Here is a 22,849-nt window from a genome sequence, read left to right as displayed (position 1 = left end):
CCTTTTATTTTTCTTCCTATGTGTACCTGTGCTTTTAACTAGAGTTGCTGGAAATGCTATCTCCCTAAGATTTGGGTTTGAATGTAGACCAGGATTGGTCCAGGTGATCTATTTCAATTCAAAGCCAACACTAGAGGCTCATTTATGTTTACTAATTTGATATTCTGGAGAATTCCCCATATCAGAGATCTTTTTTTTTTTTTTTTTTTTTTTTTAAATCCATTTCAATTTGGCTCCACTCATTATTCCTTTAAAGTCACACCTTAACTTTTTAAAACTGCTGTCACTCCAATCCAGATTAATCCAAACCCCCTAAACATTTGCTATAGGATAGTTAAGTAGCTACAATTTCACTTTTCAAAGGGTATAAACTGGAACTATTACAGCCAGATACATCAGATAGGAGCGAAAGACCATATCAGAGATCTTTTTGGCCCCCTAGTATATGTTGAAATGGGCCTGAATATATAATATTAGTGTCCATGTAGAATCCTAAAAATGATTGATCACATTTTCATCTAAAATGCACATTTAAGGGGAGAGCCATTAGACATAGTGACAAATAATTTTGTTAGAAATTGCTATTTTATAGTTATGGCAGCAGTATATTCTCTTGGCTTGGGAAGATAGTGCCAGTTAGTGCAAAGAAAACTATCCCCTGGGAATTTGCCAGAATCCAAAGGATGTTCAAGACAGAACATAAACAGGACAATAGTTGCTAAAATCTTGTCCTCACTAAAGGATTTTTCAGTGTGCTTTAAAGGAAGGGGAAGCTTTGGAGCATAGGCCATTAGAGCTCAAAGGGATCTTTGAGATCATCTAGTCCAGCCTTTAATGTATAGCTGAGGAATCCAGTTATTGTTCAAGGTCAAATGACAAATTAGTGGCAGAGGTTCTAGAAGGCATTTCTTCATTCCACATTGCATAGTAGAAAGAATTTAGACCTTGGAATTTGATGGACTTGAGTTTGAATAGTTGGACTGGAATTTGATGGACTTGAGTTTGCCACTTACAAATTTTGTTACCTTGAATGTGAGTTGTTCTCTCTGAGCCCTAGTTTCTTGAACAACAAAGGAGGAATGATATTATAAGGTAGTTGTATGGAATGGACATACTTATTCAATCATTTCTCATGTTCAGCCTATTTCTTGCCATGAGCAGAATTCAAGGGGTCCAGTGGCAATTTGGCTAAAAATTATGGGCATTATGTGAGCATGGACATTTATGTAGCTTTTTTTTTCTTTCATTTCAGTAGATTTAGGTGGTACAGGTGGAGTTGTGTTACATGGATATATGGTATGGTTGATAAAGTCTAGGCTTTTAGTGTTATGTAGCTTTTAGAAGGAATATCATGTTTAGCAAAATAAAAATATACTGAAAGGTTTTGACAAAATCCTAAATGTGAGCAAGGAAAATGATTTCAGAAATATGATTTGGAATTGTTCAATCTGTTAATAGATCATATAAAATACAGGTTGAGATAGAACTACTGGTGCCTTTGGTTTTGCTGTTAACAGAAAGCAGTGATGACATCTGGTTGCTAAAATAAGAAATCTGATTTTTAAAAAGTGAAGTTCATTTCCCCAAATTATATCATCAAAGAACACTCTTTATAGAAAATATGGGAAATAAAGACAAGCAGAAGAAAACTCAAACACCTCTCCACTACCTAAAGACAAACATTTTGCTATTTTTTTCAACATTTAATTGGAAACATTGTTGATATGGTTTTATATGTTGCTTTTTTTCCACTTAATATTTCCCTGTGTTATCATAAACTCTTAGAAATTATTAAGAAGTAGATTTTATGTATGAATATAAAGGTAATATATAGTTAGGTTTTTAAATGTGTAAGAAAAAATGTGAAAAAACCAACTACAGTCTCACCAGAGACATTCTTGCCAACATTTTTGTCATATTTCCTTTGCATTTGGGAATATTTTAGCAGCTATTGATTGGATTTATAGTGAAATTCTATAGAAGCTCATTTGCCTTACATAAATTAAAGCCCTTTAAGATGTTGGGGGCTGAAGACCAAGTGGGGAGAGGGAGGTGTATGTGAGGATGGGAGAGCAAGAGCGCATGCTCGTGCTCCTGAGCAGTTTCCATTACATGGCCATCCGTTCCATTCCGTGGGCATCTTCCCTAGACTACACTTGAGAGGAAAGAGCCTTTCGCAACTGAGAGAACTCATCTCTGATTCCATAAAGGATCCACTAAATGTGATCAGTTACCTTCTCTCCTTTGCATTTAGCATGGTGTTAGTTGTGTATCATTGTTGGGAGATTGAGAAAATAGTTAATTATTTTTTGTGTTCTGTGGTTGAAATGAGGAATGCTGTTTTAAAAAGGCTGCTTGGGCTGCGTGCGGTGGCTCACGCCTGTAATCCTAGCACTTTGGGAGGCCGAGGCAGGAAGATTGCTCAAGGTCAGGAGTTCGAAACCAGCCTGAGCAAGAATGAGACCCTGTCTCTACTAAAAATAGAAATTAATTGACCAACTAAAAATACATAGAAAAAATTAGCTGGGTATGGTGGCGCATGCCTGTAGTCCCAGCTACTTGGGAGGCTGAGGCAGAAGGATTGCTTGAGGAAGCAGAAGGATTGCAGGATTTGGAGGTTGCTGTGAGCCAGGCTGATGCCACGGCACTCTAGCCCAGGCAACAGAGTGAGACTCTGCCTCAAAAAAAAAAAAAAAAAAAAAATGCTACTTGAATCTGTTATGTTTGAGTACCTCTCATAGGGATGCCACACTGAGTATGATTCTGGGAATTTAAGATATGGGATTTTTTGGTACGGTGCAGCCACTGGATGCCAGCCATCCACAATATCTGGTCCTATTTAGACACTAGAGAAAAATATTCTGAAGGGCTTTTCAAGTTTAATTTTGATTATATTCCATTTAGTCCTATCTGCTTGACTTTAGAATCTGATCCAATGAAATTCGACTTCAGAAATATTAAATGCAATGGATGGAGTAAGAGAAGGGAAAGGTTTTTAAAATATAGCAAGTTCAGAATGGATGAGACAGATCAGCAGCATTTCTGAAAAAAAAGTTCTGCGGGTTTTGGTCAACTCTAAGAGGAAAAAACGTTTAGAATGTTGGCAGTGGTTCCACACGTGAATGGGGAGAGAAATACAAAGAGGTACAATGAGGGGACTGTCTTAGGGCTTCTATTGTGTTCATCAGAAATATTACTAGTGGTAATGAGTTGGAGAAAGCTCAGAAAAGAGTTTAGGAATTGTGTTTTCAGGCACCATCTAGAGAAGGCATGTTTTTAGGATCTAGGAAAAGAATAAGCTCTTGAAAGAAAGGTACCTAATGTCAGGTACAGAGACAGTGGAGTGTTGGGCTGAAGAAGAAATTTTTTATTATTGAGAGTGTAGGAAGAGCTATCAGACTGTGCAAGGAAGTGAAGCACTCACCTTTCAGACTGCTAAAAGGAAGAAAAAGACAAGTTTGAATGAAAAACATGATTTAGTTTGAGTTCAAAGATAAATATTTTTTAGATGTCTTGATTCATAATAATGCAAATGGGACATATGCCTAATTTTAGCCTCCAAGAAAGGCATTTAATGGTAAAGCCTATAAGAAAGATCTAGAAAGATAAGACATCTTAGAGAAGGTAAAAGACCTAATTTTATGGAAAAAATGTGAGGCCTTTATGGGCAGAACCCAGCAGGTCAGTGGAAGAGTTATATTCATGACTGAAATGGGAAGTAAGGCACAAATGTCAGGTGGCTAATACATAATCTTTTGTAGTACAAACAGGTTGTTTGTGACTTTACAAAGGGGAAATGTGGGCTTCCTATTTTAATCTAAACACTTTCAGGTAGTAACAGTATCTGTGCATTTTTCTCAACAAAGGACATCCTCTTCATTTCCCATCACAATTTATTGGGTCACAAGAATAACAGAGATACAGAAGCATTAATGTGTGACAATCAGGAAGTAATTTTTTGAGCATCCTGTCACATTTTCAAAAGTTAATTTCAATTCTGATTGGATAAAAATTCATGTAATTTCCACATGGAAATATTTGGTGAACGTATGGCATACGTTGTTATTTGTTTTTGCTTAAACACACATCTGGCATGCCCATTTTCTTGAAAATAAATGGTGACTTCCTCAAAGGTCTTGTCTTCCAGTTCTGGCTCTTCCCTCCTTCTTGGTGCTCACCAGGTTGATCTCTTTACCACCCTTGTTTTGTACAAGATAGAGTGGGAAGTGAAGCTAGTATTTCAGTGTCCTGGTGGTGTAGTCACTTAGGTGGCCGTGAAAGAATATAGTGTTCATACCAGTGATGTTTGAGTACTGTCGTAGTTTTATCTGAATAATATATGCCTATTACCTATTCTTGTGGTTTTTTTTGTTTTAGTTTTTTCCTTAAAAATAGAAGGCAGGTTATACAAGGAGTTTAGGCTATATAAATCCCCAGCTTATATAGAAAACAATAAGAAAATTCTAGGCTTACATTGTCTTTTCTTTGCTTCAGTGTTCTTAAATCCCAGGAAAGTTTGTCTTCTGATGTTCATTTACTAGGATATAAACTCCGTGAGGCAGGAACTTTATATCTTGCACTTTTTGCTGTATCCTTGATGCCTGGAACTGTGTCTCATACTTAATAGGTTCTCATTAAATTCATTCTGGTTTAAAGGAATGAATATTATTGATTATTTTAAAAAATGTATCTTATTATGAAAAAATTTCAAAATATACATAAAAGTAGAGAGAAATATAGCAAATTCTTTATCTACCAATCTCTGTGCTTTCATGTTATCAGCTTTTCCCCCATGCTTTTTTGGGGAGATAGAGATGGGGATGGCTTATGTTACTAGCACTATAAATTGCTCTAAAAAGTAGTTGTTGGAAATTATTAAATGGGAATAAATACTTGATCTTTACATGGGCACAAATCTTCAGTGATGTTGTGTATTTTACCTTCTTGAGGAACATTATTCTTGGTTGGAAAGCAAATAATATATAAATAACAGTAGTGAGACATATTGAAAGAAAGGTTAGATATGCCTATCCATGTTTCTTGCATGTTTGCACATGGTTACACCATCCGTTCATTCAGTAGACTTTATTTTTTACAGCAGTTTTTGGTTCGCAGCAAAGTTGAGTGGAAAGTACAGAGTGCCCAAGTCCCTCCCCTTCACCCTGCCCCACCATCAGCATTTTATAACAGAGTGAGAAGTATAGTGAACCCACATTGACACGTCATTGTCACCCAAAGTTGATAGTTTATATTAAGGTTCATTCTTGGTGTTGTACATTTTATGGTCTTTGACAAATGTATAATGACTTGTATCCACCATTATAATATCATACAGAATAGTTTCACTGCCCTAAAAATCTCCTGTGCTGCACCTATTCATTCCTCCCTCTGTCTGCCCCCCAGGCACCTAGCAATCACCGGCCTTTTTACTGTCCGCAAGTTTGTTTACTGTGCCACATTTGTTTATCCATTCATCTGTTGAAGGACATCTTGGTTATTTCCAGCTTGGGCAGTAATGAATAAAGCTGATCTAAACTTTCATTGTAGGTTTTTGTGTGCACATAAATGTTCACCTTGTTTGGGTAAATGCTAAGAACCCTGATTGCTGTATCATAATGCAACAATATGTTTAGTTTTGTGAGAAATTGCCAAGCTGTCCTCCAAAGTGTCTATACCATTTTGTATTTCCAAAAGCCATGTATAAGACAGTTGCTATAGTTCCACATCCTTGTTGGCATTTGGTGTTACCATTGTTTTGCATTTTAGCCATTCTAATAGGTGTATAGCGATACAGTATCTCATTGTTGTTTTAATTTGCAAGTATCATTTATTTTTGTATTGGCCAGTCAGGAAAATGACCCCATATGTTTTTTGTCATTGTGGGCTTAACTAAATAGTCTGTGTTAATTGGTTGTTAGTTCTGAGTATTTTGAGGGGCAGAGGCATTCATTACACAAACAGTAGGTATCTTTCATATGCCTGCACTAAGGCCTGAGATAGCAAAGACATTTTTAAGATGTTAACTTTGTTGCGTAGGAATTTATAGTCTAGCTAGGGAACATATAATATGGGTGATAAGATCTGTACAAGATCTTATAAGAGACTAAAAAAGTCACCTTGCCTTAAGTAGGAGCAGCAGAGGGGGTAATGAAGTTTGAGGTGAATTTTGAAGGGCATGTAGGAATTAGCCAGTGAAGGTGGAAAGAAAGGTGGTAGAATCAGGGATATTGTTCTATGAGAAGGAATTGAAATAAGACACTATTCACAGAGATAAGGCGGATTGTTGCTAAATTCAGTTTGGGGAATGAACAGTCTTGAAATTCTCTCCTGTAGATACGAGTTAAACTGCTTCCTGAGAAGGAGTCTTTTTTTTTTTTTTGAGACAGAGTCTCGCTTTGTTGCCCAGGCTAAGAGTGAGTGCCATGGCGTCAGCCTAGCTCACAGCAACCTCAAACTCCTGGCTCAAGCAATCCTGCTGCCTCAGCCTCCCAAGTAGCTGGGACTATAGGCATGCGCCACTGTGCCTGGCTAATTTTTTTATATATATTAGTTGTCCAATTAATTTGTTTCTATTTATAGTAGAGATGGGGTCTCGCTTTTGCTCAGGCTGGTTTCGAACTCCTGACCTTGAGCAATCCGCCCACCTCGGCCTCCCAGAGTGCTAGGATTACAGGCGTGAGCCACCGCGCGTGGCCTGGGAGGGAGTCTTGATCTTTTGTTTTTCTGGTTTATCTCCATGGAAAAGAGCAAAGGTTGTGAGTTAGGTTCTTGAAATTTCTGGAGAAAAAAAAATCATCTTTATTATCTACACTCTGAAAGTCTCTTCAGTCAACAGCACAAGTGCTGATAGCCTCAATCCTGAATTATGGACTGGATCTCTGCTTCTTCACAAAGAGTATTTGAAATAATTGATGTTTTAGTCTGATAGTGTAGGGATTTGATAGCCATTTGGTATCTATATCTGTACTTACGCTTATATCCTTTTGGGGGTGTTATTTATTTATTCTCTTGCTTTAGAAAAAATGCTCTAATTAAAAAAATTAAGCATTGTAAACATGCATAACCTAGAAAAGTCCTCCATAAGCACCCCTCCCATTACCATTGCTAACACCTCAGTGCATAGTCTTTGCAGTAGTCACATCACATACAATGGACACACACACTAGCATGTCTATTTATTTTAACGGAATCAAGGTCTCGTTATGATACTATTCTGAAAGGCATTTTTTGCCACTTAACAATATATCATTCTGGTCAGCACATATAAATCTATAAATCAGACTCATTCTTTTTAATAAATGTGTAGTATTTTGTTGTATAGATATGTCATAATTTATTTACATAGTTTCCTATCACACATATTTACCACCCATATTTTTCAATTCTTTAAACCAGTGCTGTCTAATTCTCTAAACCTGCAGTCCCCAACCCCTAGTCCATGGCCAGGTATGGGTCCATGGTCTGTAAGGAACCTGGCCATGCACCACTACCTGAGCTCCAGCCCTCTCCTGGTCCATGGAAAAAGTGTCTTCCATGAAACTTAGGAAGGGGTAGGGGGGAGTCCTAGGAAGGGGTAGGGGGGAGTCCTGGCACAGCAAGTGAAGCTTCATCTGTATATATAGCCTCTCTGTTCCCCCACTCCCCATTGCTTGCCTCACTGCCGGAACTTCACCTCCCCACTCCATCCCCATCCTTCTGTTGAAAAATTGTCTTCCACAAAACTAGTCCCTGGTGCCAAAAAGGCTGGGGACTGCTGTGGTAAACCAAAGCATACCACCAGCATTTCTATGATGATGGAAACGTTCTAGATCTGCTGTGTCCTACACAGTAGCCACTAGCCATATGTGGTTGCTGAGCACTTGAAATGTGGTTAGTGTACTTAAGGGATTGAATCTTTAATTTAATTTAATTTTAATTTTAATGGCCACACATAGCTAGTAGCTAACTTAATGGACAGCATAGCTCTAAATTATTTGAGAGTTAACTGAGGTCATCAAGCTACTTCCTTCAACCATGTTACTTTGGCCTTTATAAATTATAGTTTAATGCTGTTTCTTTGATCTCTCCTCTCCTCTCCTCTCCTCTCCTCTCCTCTCCTCTCCTCTCCTCTCCTCTCCTCTCCTCTCCTCTCCTCTCCTCTCCTCTCCTCTCCTCTCCTCTCCTCTCCTCTCCTCTCCTCTCCTCTCCTCTCCTCTCCTCTCCTCTCCTCTCCTCTCCTCTCCTCTCCTCTCCTCTCCTCTCCTCTCCTCTCCTCTCCTCTCCTCTCCTCTCCTCTCCTCTCCTCTCCTCTCCTCTCCTCTCCTCTCCTCTCCTCTCCTCTCCTCTCCTCTCCTCTCCTCTCCTCTCCTCTCCTCTCCTCTCCTCTCCTCTCCTCTCCTCCCCTCCCCTCCCCTCCCCTCCCCTCCCCTCCCCTCCCCTCCCCTCCCCTCCCCTCCCCTCCCCTCCCCTCCCCTCCCCTCCCCTCCCCTCCCCTCCCCTCCCCTCCCCTCCCCTCCCCTCCCCTCCCCTCCCCTCCCCTCCCCTCCCCTCCCCTCCCCTCCCCTCCCCTCCCCTCCCCTCCCCTCCCCTCCCCTCCCCTCCCCTCCCCTCCCCCCTCGCCGGATAAATGTCCTCGGTGGGCCACATGTGGCCCATGGTGAGCCGCATGTGGCCCGTGGGCCGTAGTTTGAGGACCTCTGCGAGAGACAGGCTGATCTCTAATTCCTGAGCTCAAGCAATCCTCCCACCTTAGCCTCCCAGAGTGCTAGGATTACAAGCATTGATCCACTGTGCCTGGCCTAAAGTTTCTTTTGTAAACCTTTCAAATAAATATTTTCCATTGCCGAATTCCTTTAAAGATCTATGATACACTGCTTGAGTTTAGCTCCAAGAGAGAATTTCTCCTTCCAGACACATCAGTATATTTCCCTTTATCAAGTAAATGGTATCCTTCTGCCTATTGTGCATCTCCTTTTGCCATGGTTGCCACTCAGCCCAAAGTTAATTTTTGGTCATTTCTATGGAGATGAACCAAAAAAAGAAAAGATCAAGACTACCTCCCAGGAAGCAGTTAGATTTTACATGAAGTCTTTGGGATCTATTCTAAGACTTCACTAAGAGAGGATTAATAGTACATACATACTACTTCCCTCCCCCAGCCCTGTACACCCACAAGTCATATATCTTAATAAAAACAGTAATATTGCCACATGTCTGGGAATCCTGTTTATCACCTCGGAGGGCAATGTGCATATTTAAGACTCTGAAAGGCCCGGCGTGGTGGCTCACACCTGTAATCCTAGCACTCTGGGAGGCCGAGGGTGGCGGATCACTCAAGGTCAGGAGTTCGAAACCAGCTTGAGCAAGAGCGAGACCCCGTCTCTACTATAAATAGAAATAAATTAATTGGCCAACTAAAAATATGTAGAAAAAAATATTAGCCAGGCATGGTGCTGCATGCCTGTAGTCCCAGCTACTCGGGAGGCTGAGGCAGAAGGACTGCTTGAGCCCAGGAGTTTGAGGTTGCTGTGAGCTAGGCTGATGCCATGGCACTCTAGCCAGGGCAACAGAGTGAGTCTTTGTCTCCAAAAAAAAAAAAAGATTCTGAAACAGACATTCCATCTAGGACTTTAAAAAGTTACTTAAGTACTTTTATGGTCCTACATTTTATTTAGTTCAGTCCAAATTGATTGTTTTATGCCCTTTGCTGTGCCAGTATTGTCCTCTCCTTTGGCTTTATTTGAAGGACATATGGGAAATCATATTGAAAATGTGTGCTTCAGGATTTCCTTTTCCATGCATGACCTCCTGGAGGTAATCAGTAACTGCGAAACAGTGTCAAAATATTTTTTGACCTTCCTAGAATAGCACTGTTAAGGTGTAGAACCTTGAGAAAAAATGTCCATATAATTTTTTAAAGTTTTATTCTTTGTTTATGCCAAGTTTTCTCTCCTGGGTATTTTTAAATATTTTAATACCCTTAGTTTTTATATAGACTTCAGAATATGTTGAAAATTGTTAGTAAACATCTTTGCCTGCAAGGAAATAGGGCAGAACCAGGAAACTACTGATGTGCTAACCAAGGATAACACACTGAGCCATCTGTGTAACTCTTGGCAGGAATAAAATGACAAAACAAGTTCTTGAGGAGTGCTCATTACCAGGTGTGTGATCAAAAAGATAAATACATTCTCATGTAATAAAAAAATTGGCCTAGTGCCTTTAGCACCCGTGGGGGGGGGGGTGTGTGCATGTGTGCAAGCTTAGCGTTTTAGCATAGTTAGGACATTGAGAGAGGAAAAGGCTGAAAGTAGAGGACTTTAGCATTGCTTACAGTCATTGTTCTTGCAAACTGTGTGTGTGAACTCTAGGAAACTGCACTAGAATTTCAAGTGTACTATGTTGATAAACATCAAATGGCAGTTTGTAGCCAAGGTACAAGGCCAGGAGCTTCAGGAAAAAAATGAATGGGAAGCCTCAAAAGAAACATCTGTTTTTCTCATTCAGCTACTAGTGGACTTTGAAGAAGATTGAAGCAGTGTTAAGATTTTCTTTTTTTTATTTCCTTGAGAATTAAAGGAAAATGTAAACTGAGAATTTTTTTCATGCTATTGTTAAAATACCATTTATAATTTTTCATGAAAAGCAGACAGAAATGTAAAGCTTTTTGTTCTACCTCAGATTAGAATAACTTAGGTTATGTAAATCCAGTTTTGAAAACTTAAAAGAGAACCTTAAGAAATTTGTTTTATGAAGAAATTTCATGGTTTTGAATAAAGTTTTTGCTCAAACTACAGTGATTCTTCTGAGAATAATTCAGTTACCTTTATTCCTAAATTTAGTAGGAATATCTGTTTTTTTACCAAGCTTGTGTGTTCTGAATGCTGCTAAGTTTCTCTTCAAATAAAAGTTTAAAAAAGGAAAAGAAGTGAATTAATTTTGTATAGCTCTTCATTTGGTGAAATAAGGAAACAAGTTAAAAGTTTAAAAGGGAAAAGAAGTGAATTGATTTTGTATATCTTTTCATTTAGTGAAATAAGAAAACAAGGTAGTACATCTATAGACATGTTCTTTTCAGATAAGTTTGCTAAAAGGTAATTTTCTTTCATTTCCTTTTGAAAAGAACTGAAGTGTGCCCCATCCTCAAATCTCTTTTTCTAATTTATTTGTGTGTATATTGGTGGAGGGTGATAAATATTTCATCATTTTTCTGGCCTTTCTTCCTACAGACCAGGGTAGCTTTTATCAGGAATTTAAGCCCATTTAAGAAATGGCTCCTGCTTCTACTTCAGTGCTGTAGGGAAAAAAAAAAAAAAAAGAAATGGCTCCTGGGAGATGGTCCCTAGACAAATTGTTTCTGGGCTTCCCTTCCTGGAACCTCATTTTATATTCCAAATTTAAAAAATAATGAAAAAAATATACACATATAAAGATTCATGAAAATAAAATGCTATAAACACGTGACTTCACAAATACTAATTGTTGCAAAGCTAAACCCTTACGGTAGAAATAGTTTTGTATTCTTGTGGCACAGCATCACCACTGTGACTATTACCAGAGACGTTTGACTGGATCTCATTATAAGGAACAGTCACCAGAGGAAGACGGTGGGGACCTCTACAAATCTGCAGCCTGAACTCTTAGAAAACGTCCACTTTCTGAAAGGCATAAAGGTGGCAGGTACTCTTCTAGATTAAAGGAAACTCAAGAGACATAATAATCTAAAGCAATGTGTGATCCTTAATTAGGTTTTAAAAAAATAACAGCTTTATTAAGATTTAATTCACATACCATGAAGTTTATCCTTCTAAAATGTGTATTCCAGTGGATTTTAGTATATTCAGAGTTACACAGTGATCACCACTATCTAATTCCAAGATATTTCATCACACATGGGAAGCCCCATAGCCGTTATTCTCCTTTCTCCTCCCTTCCGCCCAGTCCCAGGCAACCCCTGATCCACTTTCTGTCTCTGTAGCTTTTCGTTTTCTGAACACTTCATATAAACAGAGTCTTATCATATGTGGTCTGTTCTTCACGTAGCTAGTTTCCAAGGTTCATCCTTGTCATATTATGTACATTATTCCTTTTGTTGCTGAGTGATATTCCATTGTATGGATATATCACATCTTGTTCATCCATTCATCAGTTGCTGACTGTTACTATCTAGTCTTTATCTAGTAAGTTTAGAGTTACTAAAAGAACCTTTCTCTTAAGGATGGGTTCTATTGACTGCTTTTTCTCCCTGTGAATGGTCCATGCTTTTCTTGTTTCTTTCCATGTCTTATAACTTTTTGTTGAAAATTGGATGCTTTAAATGTCAAAATTAGGAAATGTGGAACTCAGTCCCTCCCCCATCCCCACCCTCAGAGTTTGTTGTTGTTGGTTTGTTTAGTGACTCTCCTGGACTAATTCTTTAAAATCTGATTCTTTGTTATGTGTGGTCCTTAAGTCCCTGCTTCGTTTGCTTAATTGTCAGGCGATGGTTGAACAGAGATTTCCTTAAATTCTTGGAACCAGTAAGTCTCCCAGCCTTTGCCAGAGTGATCCTTATAAATGCAGATCAGATCATGTCACTCCTCTGCTCAAAGCTCACCAGTGGCCTGAAAGACCCTGTGTGACCCATCCTCTGCTCTACCCTATCCCATCTGTTCAAGCGATACTGGGCTGGTCTTTTCGTTGATCCTCAAACAATTGGGGATCAAGGCCTGTGCAGTTGGCAGGTATTTTCGTGAGTCTCTCCCTCCATTCCTTCAGGACTGTGTCCATCCCTTCTCCCCTTCCACTCTATGCCCCATTACTCTTCTCAGCTTGTTTCCCCACAGCATTATCTCCATCTGTCTACACCATACGCCTTTCCCATGTGTGTTTGTTGTTTCCCCTTTCTGGAAGGTAAGCTCTTTGAGGGCAGAGATTCTTGTTTGTTTTGCTCACTGTGTATCTGCTATAAAGGCAAAAGTGCCTGACAATAACTCTTAATTGCATAGGTGAATGGTGGACTTTGACAACCTACGCTTGTTTAGTAATGAGGCACTAAGGTGGTCTTGTCCACTGGTAGTTTCTTCAGCTAATGACTATTCCCAGAAAATGATATCTTGAAGTGTATCTTGTGGCATCTTTCATTTTCTCCAGAGAAGAACCGCCTCCCCCCACCCCTATTTCTTTCTGAGGTGTTAGGGACTCAAGTTGGCTAGAGTAGAAGCCCAACAACATATGTTTGGCTTCTGGCATTCTGGGAGCTAGGAAAAGGAGCTGAGGTTCCCATAGTTAGATATGTAGACTGCCATTTAATTGTCCTGGTTTCAGCCCCACAGCTCCAGTCACTTGTGTCTGGTGATCCCCTGCCCCATTCTCACCCTGTGGAACAGCTTTGGTTTCCCTTCTCCAGAGAATTAATCCTCTTCTCTCCTTAGGGGTAGTGGGAATTTAGGTGTTTACCAACTCCACCATCCCCCATTTCTTCAGGTTTGTGCTTCATTCTGTCTTCCCACATGCTTGGAGCCTTGAAGTGCTGGTCCCAAGGATTCTGGGGGAGGAATCTAGTCTACAAGGCATGAGAGAGGATGGGGTGCCATTATTAACTGAAAGCTCTCTATAGTTCTTAGTATTTGTTTTAATTTTGCATTTAAATGTTTGCTTGGGGTGTGTTGTCTACCCTAGCCCTTGAATCATGGCAGATAATTTTTTTTAAATAAATCTTTTAATGTTGAAATTAAATTGTTCCTTTGCTAATCTGATTTTTAGGAACACAACAAGTAGAGTACCTTTAAATGACTCATAATTACTCACACAAATGCATGTAAACTTGGATATGCAATTAGGCAGCATATTATGTTGCAAATGCAATTACATACTTAAAGACATGGCCACTCCCTTTGGCTTACCCAGTTGTTTCTCTTATTTTAGGCTTTATGATCGTTTATTACAATCATAAAGCCTCAGCTGTCAGAATCTGAAAATGTATGCTGGTGCTAGTGGGGCCTTTCAACATAAGGGAGGAAAAGTTGGAAAAGGAAATTTTCTTTGAATTTGTGATTTCAGAGTTGGTCTTAATTGGCAAAATCCCATTCTCCCACTGGAGATGCAGGTTATACAATTTGAAAAATTATCATTAATCATAATAGTGGTCAGAGATATTTACATTATAGTATAGCTATATTTAGTATATATTTACTGTATATAGCTACATATAATATGTGTATTTATATTATAGTATAGCTTTGTCATCTCATATCTGCAATTTTAAAATCAAAAAAGCCTTGAAAATTTGTTTAGTGCTCATTGATGGCGAACCTTGGCTGGCATGATTCATTAGGACTCAAACCTGTGGTGAAATGAGGCTCTTCCAGATCACTGGTGTGAATATGTGTGGGTTTTGCTGCATATGTGTTAATATATTTGATCGTAGGCCACTGACCCAGACCTCACTGAAGATTTTACATCATATGCAGTATACATACTGTATTACCTTTTTAAAATGCAAAAAATTCTGTGTTACACACTCTGGCCCCAGTTTTGTCTGATAAAGGTTTATGGCCTCACAATAAGAATAACAGATTTCTGGTTGGACCTCGGTTTAAATTCTAATGGGGTATAAAACCCTCCACCTCTTAGAGTATGGGTTGCTAGTGCTATTATTATTATTTTTGTTGTTACTATTTTTATTATTGCTCTAGTTCCAGAACTAATATTTATATCTACTTTTAGAATGTCCTGAAAAGAGTTGTATAACAGAATAACTAGATAATTTATATGGTTGCTAGGTGTTAAAACTATTTTATATTCAAACTCCTCATTGTTAGTTAGTAAATGTAGTTCTTACCTGTTTAATAGTATCATTATAACATAGAAAAAATTTAGCTTGGGTTTTTAGGATTGTAATAGTATAAGATTACTAAAGGGTAAAATTGACAATTCTTCTAACCAAGCATTTTCTGAATAATTAATAATGAGTAAAATATATTAATTTTGTATACCATTAAATTATACCTATTTAATATGGCAGTTAAGCTTCACTAATTATAAAATCATAACATCTCAGAGTTTTTCAAGGCCTAGCTAGCTCAAATGCTCCTTGCAAAGCTGTCTTGATCTGCTTTGGCAGATACAGGGCTTCCCAGAACCACTAAAAAATGTTCCTGTTATGGCACTAATCCTGTTGTACAACAGTACTTGATTGCTTTCCACACTTTATTTTACTTATGTTTGACATTTAACACTTAACTTTTAGTAAATACTCAGTTAACTTTTTGAATAAAAATGAAGTTGAAGAAATTAAGAATTATCTAGTCCTTTTACATAAGTATTGCTGTGTTTAAAACAACTCTTTTCCTTTTGGTTTCCTCCTGCTACCTATTTTTATAGGGTATACTGTACCTAGAACATAATAAATATGTGATGAATGAAAATGAAAGTAAAATCTAATTCTTTAATTTAATGGTTCAAGTTTTATCCCCCGAAATTGAAAAGAATATACTCAGGTCCTTTTTCTATGCAATACTTTCTTTTTTTTTTTTTTTTTTTGTGAGACAAGGTCTTGCTATGTTGTCCAGGCTAGTCTCAAATTCCTGGGCTCAAGTGATCCTCCCAGCTTAGCCTCCCAAAGTGTTGGGACGACAGGCCAATGCCAAGCTCTGGATACTTTCTTACACTATCATCATTCTCTTTCCAATTATTATTTTAAAAATATATCTTATTTCACATTGTGTAATGTAAAGCATTCTGAACATTTTATCAAAGAATATTTTAAAAATTGATGGCATGTGCTTAGATATATATTTTCTATTTGTGCTCTATATTATATATTTCTATAAGTATATATCAGTTATAGTTTCCCATGTATACATAAACCCATTTTGGTTCAGAGTTATTTTTTATTTGTTTTTACAGTTTTAACAAGTGGAGTAATTAAGAATTTTTTCAGGCCGGGCGCAGTGGCTCACGCCTGTAATCCTAGCATTCTGGGAGGCCGAGGCGGGCGGATTGCTGGAGGTCAGGAGTTCGAAACCAGCCTGAGCAAGAGCAAGACCCCGTCTCTACTATAAATAGAAAGAAATTAATTGGCCAACAAATATATATATAGAAAAAATTAGCTGGGCATGGTGGCACATGCCTGTAGTCCCAGCTACTTGGGAGGCTGAGGCAGGAGGATTGCTTGAGCCCAGGAGTTTGAGGTTGCTGTGAGCTAGGCTGATGCCACGGCACTCACTCTAGTCTGGCCAACAAAGTGAGACTCTGTCTCAAAAAGAAAGAATTTTTTCAGTTGCTAAAACTTTTTAAATTATCTTTTACATCATTAGTTGAAAAGTCAAGATAATAATTTCAAATTCTGTGCCTGTTCTGTTATCAGTTATTTTCTTTCATATTAATAGTAGGTAAAATAATGAAATTATTTTGTCATGCTCAATAGTACTATAAGTGGAAAAAAATGTGGCATTTATACTGAGTGAGTACATCTTGGGTCTTTGTCTATAATATTAATAGTACTGTGTTGTTTTAGCCACCCTTGTTCTGTTAAAACCATCCTTCCAGTAGTCCTCAATCTTTTTTCTGTCTTCATACAGCTTTGGGATGTAGCACAGTGATTTTGCAAAAGTGGAGTTGGGGAAGGAGTATCTGTCAACTCTTTAAGAATTTTAACATTCATCCATTTTCTTCCTGACTTGTAGTCCATTCCTGGAATATATAAGAATTTTGAGTTTTAAAATTAAGCATTTATAATTAACATCTTAAAGGCAGGTTGTAATCACAGAAGCAGTGGTAATCTTGGGCATGTGGCATGTATTTTCATATCCATTAAAATTGGTTCTTCTGTCCAAATGGATTGGAACAAGCAGATACTTGGCTGCATTGGAGTTGAGGCCTTCTGGTAACATGTTGACAGATAAAGATTCTTTCATATTTTGGAGGACCAAGTATTTCCAGTTAGATTGGTTGATTATCATTGAAGTTGCTAAGGGATCCACATTATCTCTTTCTAGCAATCTGATAAATCACATTTCAGTTTTCTGCTTTTACTGACCTGTGCCTTTAAGAAATTCTTATAAAGTAAAAGTGAAAGGTCATTAATAGATACTAAAAATTTAAAGTAGAACAGTCTTCACCAGTTTTCTGAAACAAAACTCAAAACTTGCATGAAAGTAGATAAACAAGCAATAATCAGTTTGATTAAAGTACAGAATATAACAGTATAACAACAATACAGAAAACCCGCTTTAGTAGTAATAGTCCATCTGTGGTTAAAAAGAATGTTTTCTTCAAGTTGTAAAACCTGAAATTTAGGAAATAATATATTTTAAGGATTAGTTGAGGTTTAACATATGTTATGGCTACAAAGGCAGCAAGGAAGCTTCACACATCAATATTATGGTTATTGTAGGTATATCAGAGAGCTGTGGCACATGGTTAAGCCCCTTTATTGTTTAAACCAGCCATTGTTTTTGCAACTTAATGTTCGGCCTCTGAGAAAAGCTCTGATGTGGATAAAACCTGCAATTCATTCCAATGTAAATCAGTAATTTCAACTTTGTTATGGTGGTTCTGATGTTTTTTTCTCTGAAAAGGAACTGGGGAAATGTGATTAATAAAGTCAACCACTAGATTTAATTTTGTTTTTGATGGAAATACTTTCTCCTATAAAAATCTAATGGCCATGATTCTGATCGCAGAGATTATTTACCATAACTAGACCCATCCCCTGAGAGGTAATTTAAAACAACTAAATTAGAATCCAGATAACCAAAAAGAGTATTGTGGAACACTGTATTATAAAAGTGGACTATGGGCCGGGCGCGGTGGCTCACGCCTGTAATCCTAGCTCTCTGGGAGGCCGAGGCGGGCGGATTGCTCGAGGTCAGGAGTTCAAAACCAGCCTGAGCAAGAGTGAGACCCCGTCTCTACTATAAATAGAAAGAAACTAATTGGCCAACTAATATATATAGAAAAAAAAAATATTAGCCGGGCATGGTGGCACATGCCTGTAGTCCCAGCTACTTGGGAGGCTGAGGCAGCAGGATTGCTTGAGCCCAGGAGTTTGAGGTTGCTGTGAGCTAGGCTGACGCCACGGCACTCACTCTAGCCTAGGCAACAAAGCGAGACTCTGTCTCAAAAAAAAAAAAAAAAAAAAAAAAAAAAAAAAAAAAAAAAAAAAAAAGTGGACTATGAAAATAAATTCAGATCTGGCCTGATATTTTCGTATTCCTGCCCCTCACCCTCAAAAGTTAGTGTGCACGGTATAATCTTTTTAATTGTCTTTGAAGCCCATGTTTATGATTGATTTAAACATGAAACTATTATATTTTGAGGCACTTGGGGTAACCAGTGCCTCCTTGCATAGGAGTCAAAATAGATCTGACTTTTACCAAAAAGTGTTCTTATATGCGATAGTTTTATGGTAAGGAATTTGAGTGTTTTTATTTGAATAAGGAAAATTAGACCATTTAAAAAATACTTTTGCCAGAGAGCACCTTTAAGTTTTAGGATCTTGTACACATGAAATTTGTATGTGTGAATAGGTTTATTTATTTACCACTGACTATGTGGCAGGGACTATTCTAGGCTGGAAATTCAGCAGTTAACAAAACAGATGAAGTCCCTCTCCTTCCAAAAGGACAATACCTTGGATCTTATATTTTAGAAAAGCAATACTAGTGTGCTTTCCATCTTGACTAAAAGAAGAAAAGCTTGCTGTTTTACGTAGCACACCATTATAAGATGTGACTCTAGTACTTAAACTCTAAGCCTCAGAAAATGCCCCATGATTTGCCTAGCTTGCTCACATGTTCATTCCAAACTCTAGGTCCTTTCAAATATGTTTATTCAGTGTCTCAGTCTTCCCTGTTTTTCCCATCCATCTTTCCTTTGAACGCCACACAATCTGAGTTCATTGCTTTACATGACCATGTGAGTGCACATGCCTTTCTGCCCAGCTAGATTTTGAGAACTTCTCCAGGGAGATCATGGTCAATGGCTTTGGTTTAGCACAATGTTTTCTATGTAATAGCATTTAATATAAACATTTGCTGACTTCAAGCTGCTGTCCTAAAGTTACTTAAAATCATAGCAGTTCCTTTAAAAAGTATTCTACCTTGACTTTTTAAAAATACCTTGCATTTCTTGATAGTTTGTGTCTTAAAAAACCTTTACTTTCGCCTTTTAAAAGTTATGTAGATTGTGCTAATATGAAACTTGTCTACAAGACTCATTTTATGCTCATTAAGAATTGTTTTTCAGTGTTATAGCTCTTTTAGAATTTGTCTAGCAGGTTTTCTGGTCCTTATCTGAAGACACCCCCACCCCCCAAAAAAAGAATAGCTTTGTTGGGGGTGAAGGAAATCACCCTTTTTCATTTAATCAGGCAAAATAATATAGCTAAATTAGTATGGCAACATCTACTTTGTTTTTTTAATTGAAGAGGGTGTTAACAGGGGCTGTTTTTCTTTGTTATAACTCTTTTCCTCCTACCTTCCCTTTTCCAAAAAGTTTAAACTTTACTTAATAATTTCCATTATGATTTTGGGTTTTTTTTTTTCCCTGTATAATTAATTGCTATTGAAATAAACAGGTTAAGTCGTCATTGGAAGTTCCATTTTGTCTGAGCCCGGTGTTCTCACATCGGAAAGCCTGCAGCTTAAAAAATCTGGTTGTAAGATAACTAAGATTTAGATAACATGGTGAGAATGTACATTTGCTAACTTTTAATAAACACCAACAGGTTTTGGGTCCTGCTCCTAGGTGGTGTTCCTTCTTGGACAACTTGACGGAAGAATTAGAAGAGAATCCAGAAAGCACAGTTTATGATGATTATAAATTTGTCACCAAGAAAGACCTTGAAAATTTAGGTAAAAAATATAATAAAATGTTTATAAAATTATTTTATTTCTACCTTTTTTGAGTTTTGAACATTAGAATGGGCTGTGCCAAGTTTGTCTGATATTCCAGTCTTCCCTTTCTGCCAAATCAGATATTAAATGTACTATAAATTGTCAGATTGGTGATCTCTGCTTAGAGAAAGGTTCAGGTAAATTTAACCTACTGAAGTTTTTTTTATTTTAAAAGAGAAATAATTTTTTTTAGAATATTGACTATGTATAGAAAAAATATTTGTCAACAAAGCAATGATTTTTTTCAAGTGCTATTCAAGTATAATCAAGTTTTGAAAATACCTCAGAGACCAGTTTGCTTATAGAAGACCCAAACCAAAACTTAGAACCCATTGGTTGAGTCTTCAAATATAATAGAACCTTAATAGTTACTTTATGTTTAAAGGTCAGAAGCCAAGAAATGTCTTATAAGAACAGCAAAAACTTACGGCTTACTGTATGCAGGTGATAGTCTAAGCATTCTACATATAATTCATTTAATACTCACATCCCTATGGAATGGGTACTACTGTGATTCTATTTTATAGATAAGGAAACTGAGGCACAGAAAGTTGAAAGTAACTTGCCCAAAGCTTCAGTGGTAGTAAACTTGAAAGCTGGGATTTAAACCCAGAGTTTATGCGCTTCCCCAGCCATACCAGCCCCCAGGAAGAGTACGTTTATCCTGCTGGCCTAGCACTCTTCTGTAGGATAAAGAGAGTACGTGGTGCTCTTCTGTTGTTGGCAAGGGGCTATGTTGCAAGCTATTATTATTTTTTTTATTTTTTAATTTTTTGACAGAGTCTCACTCTGTTGCTGTGGCGTTAGCGTAGCTCACAGTGTTGCAAATTACTGAGAGTGAGAAAACTTAGAGGATCCATTCTCTACAGTCTGGGCAACTTACTTAACTTTTTTTTTTTTTTTTTAAGACAGAGTCTTGCTTTGTTGCCCAGGCTAGAGTGAGTGCCGTGGCGTCAGCCTAGCTCACAGCAATCTCGATCTCCTGGGCTCCAGCAATCCTCCTGCCTCAGCCTCCCAAGTAGCTGGGACCACAGGCATGTGCCACTATGCCTGGCTAATTTTTTCTGTATATATTAGTTACCAATTAATTTCTTTCTATTTTTAGCAGAGATGGGGTCTCACTCTTGCTCAGGCTGGTTTCGAACTCCTGACCTCGAGCAATCTGCCCACCTCGGCCTCCCAGAGTGCTATGATTACAGGCGTGAGCCACGGGGCCTGGCCTTAACTTTGGAACAAATAAATGTGCCATAGCAGTTGAATATTAAAGGAAAATAGAATCATGTAATAGTTAGATTGAGTGGTTCTTAAACTTTATTATTAATGTATATCTGTCTCATAGCAGTTAATCCAGGCAGAATTATTTTCTGCCATTTACCACCAGGAGAGTCATTTAAATTTTAATGTGTTTATAAAGAAAGGAACTGAATTTAGCCTTTAAAAAATGACTTATGAATGAAATAGAGTGAAATAAGATCTTCCTACTGAGTGGCTTCTTAAACATCTCCAACATAATTTTCATAATATGCTTGTGTCACACTCACCTACATTCTTTTTTTTTTCTTTTGAAGGATAATTTTTATTATTTTTATGTACAGAAAACTCAACAGTGTACCTTTAGACCAGTTTAGTGGCAAGCTCTTTAGCCTTTGCCTTTTCCAGCTTGGCAATGCCAACCACAGATTTTGGACCCAGGATGTTGTCTCACCAATAAGGACAGATCTCACGTATCTGTCATTGTATTGGTCCTGATAGCTTCTACCAGCTTAGCCTGAGCTCCTTTGTCTTCCAAGTTAACCTGTGTGAGGGTGACAGTGGTATAGGTCTTCCTGTGGACTGGTCGCCCCAGCCTGGCCTTCCCCTTGATAATGCAGTGAGGGACCCCCATCTTCCGACACAGAGCAGGCAGGAAGACAACCAGCTCAGTGGGATCCACGCCATATGCAATCACCACCAGCTGAGCCTTCTTGTTCTCCACCAAGGTGGTGACAGCGTTAACCCCCGCTCGAAGGACAGGTGATCTCTTAGTGGGACGTGCCCTTTGGTGACAGCTTTCTTCTCAGCCTGGGCCAACAGTTGCTGCTGCTTCTCTTGCTTTGTCTGTACTTGTGGCCAGTGTAAGCAGCTGAGTAGCTGTTTGGTGGGTCCAAGGCATGGGTGAACTGGTTAATGGCAGGGGGCACTTGCAGCTGCTTATAGAGGATAGCTCTTTGCCACTGCAACTGGATATAGTGGGGCCATTTGACAAAGCAGGTGAGGTCCCTTTTGGGTGGGATATCCTGTCCAATGCCAGAGTTTTTCAGCCTTTTCTCAAACAGGATTCACCACCTTCTTGGCCTTCTGCATCTTCACTACGGTAGGGCCGGAGCCACTTTCTTCCCCTTGGCGCCTTTCGTTTCAGCATCTTGGGTGGCTGGAGCCTACATTTTTAAATTGAATAGAAAAAGGCATTATTTTGTGGATTTTTTTTAAAAAAACTACCATGTTTAGTACATCGTGGGTGCTTTTTCAGTCTCTTTATTGTGTTTATCTTGGGTGAGGAAAGCAGTTATAGAATTTAAGATGCATATTGTTAAAATATACTGCTTACTTTTAAAACTGTAGAAGTAGATATAATATTCAACAAAATACCAGTTATATTAGAAAGCATTTTAATGTGTATTGTTAATATCTTTTAATATTAAGTAAGGCATTGGTTATCATTTCCCCATCTTATATAAAACCTTCTAAATAGGTTATCTTAGAAGTAGAAGTGAGGTATGGCCTTTCACAGATTTTCTAGCTTTCTATTTCCTGTAGTTTGTTCCTTGGAATGTTTCTTTTGTGAAAGGACTGCATGGATGGCACAGTGGCTAACATCGTGGGCATTAGAGGTAGACTGGCACAGGTTTACATCCTACCTCTGCCTCTTAATATCTGTGTGACAGCAAATTTACTTAACCTCTTTAAGCGTTGGTTTCCTCATCTGTAAAATGGGAATAATATTGGTACCT

The 22,849-nt window shown here is 38.1% G+C and overlaps 1 protein-coding gene, 1 non-coding gene and 1 pseudogene across 2 annotated transcripts in view; 2 read left to right on the top strand and 1 right to left on the bottom strand.

The window, feature by feature from the left end:
• NOL10 (nucleolar protein 10) overlaps positions 1-22,849 on the top strand; it is a 111,776-nt gene that overhangs the window by 57,091 nt on the left and 31,836 nt on the right. Inside the window, exon 14 of the mRNA XM_012778982.2 lies at positions 19,691-19,817. Coding sequence (XP_012634436.2) covers positions 19,691-19,817 — 127 coding nt within the window. The remainder of the gene's footprint in view (positions 1-19,690; positions 19,818-22,849) is intronic.
• Positions 19,207-19,270, top strand: LOC142870338 (U7 small nuclear RNA). Its single transcript, XR_012918751.1, has one exon. It is a non-coding gene; the product is annotated as a U7 small nuclear RNA (small nuclear RNA).
• LOC142869942 (large ribosomal subunit protein eL8 pseudogene) lies at positions 21,474-22,715 on the bottom strand (annotated as a pseudogene).

The sequence above is a fragment of the Microcebus murinus genome, chromosome 3, assembly GCF_040939455.1.
Source record: "Microcebus murinus isolate Inina chromosome 3, M.murinus_Inina_mat1.0, whole genome shotgun sequence".
In the NCBI taxonomy this organism is placed as follows: domain Eukaryota; kingdom Metazoa; phylum Chordata; class Mammalia; order Primates; family Cheirogaleidae; genus Microcebus; species Microcebus murinus.
Note: the sequence above shows the minus strand (reverse complement) of the source record. Positions and strands in the feature narration are given on the sequence as shown.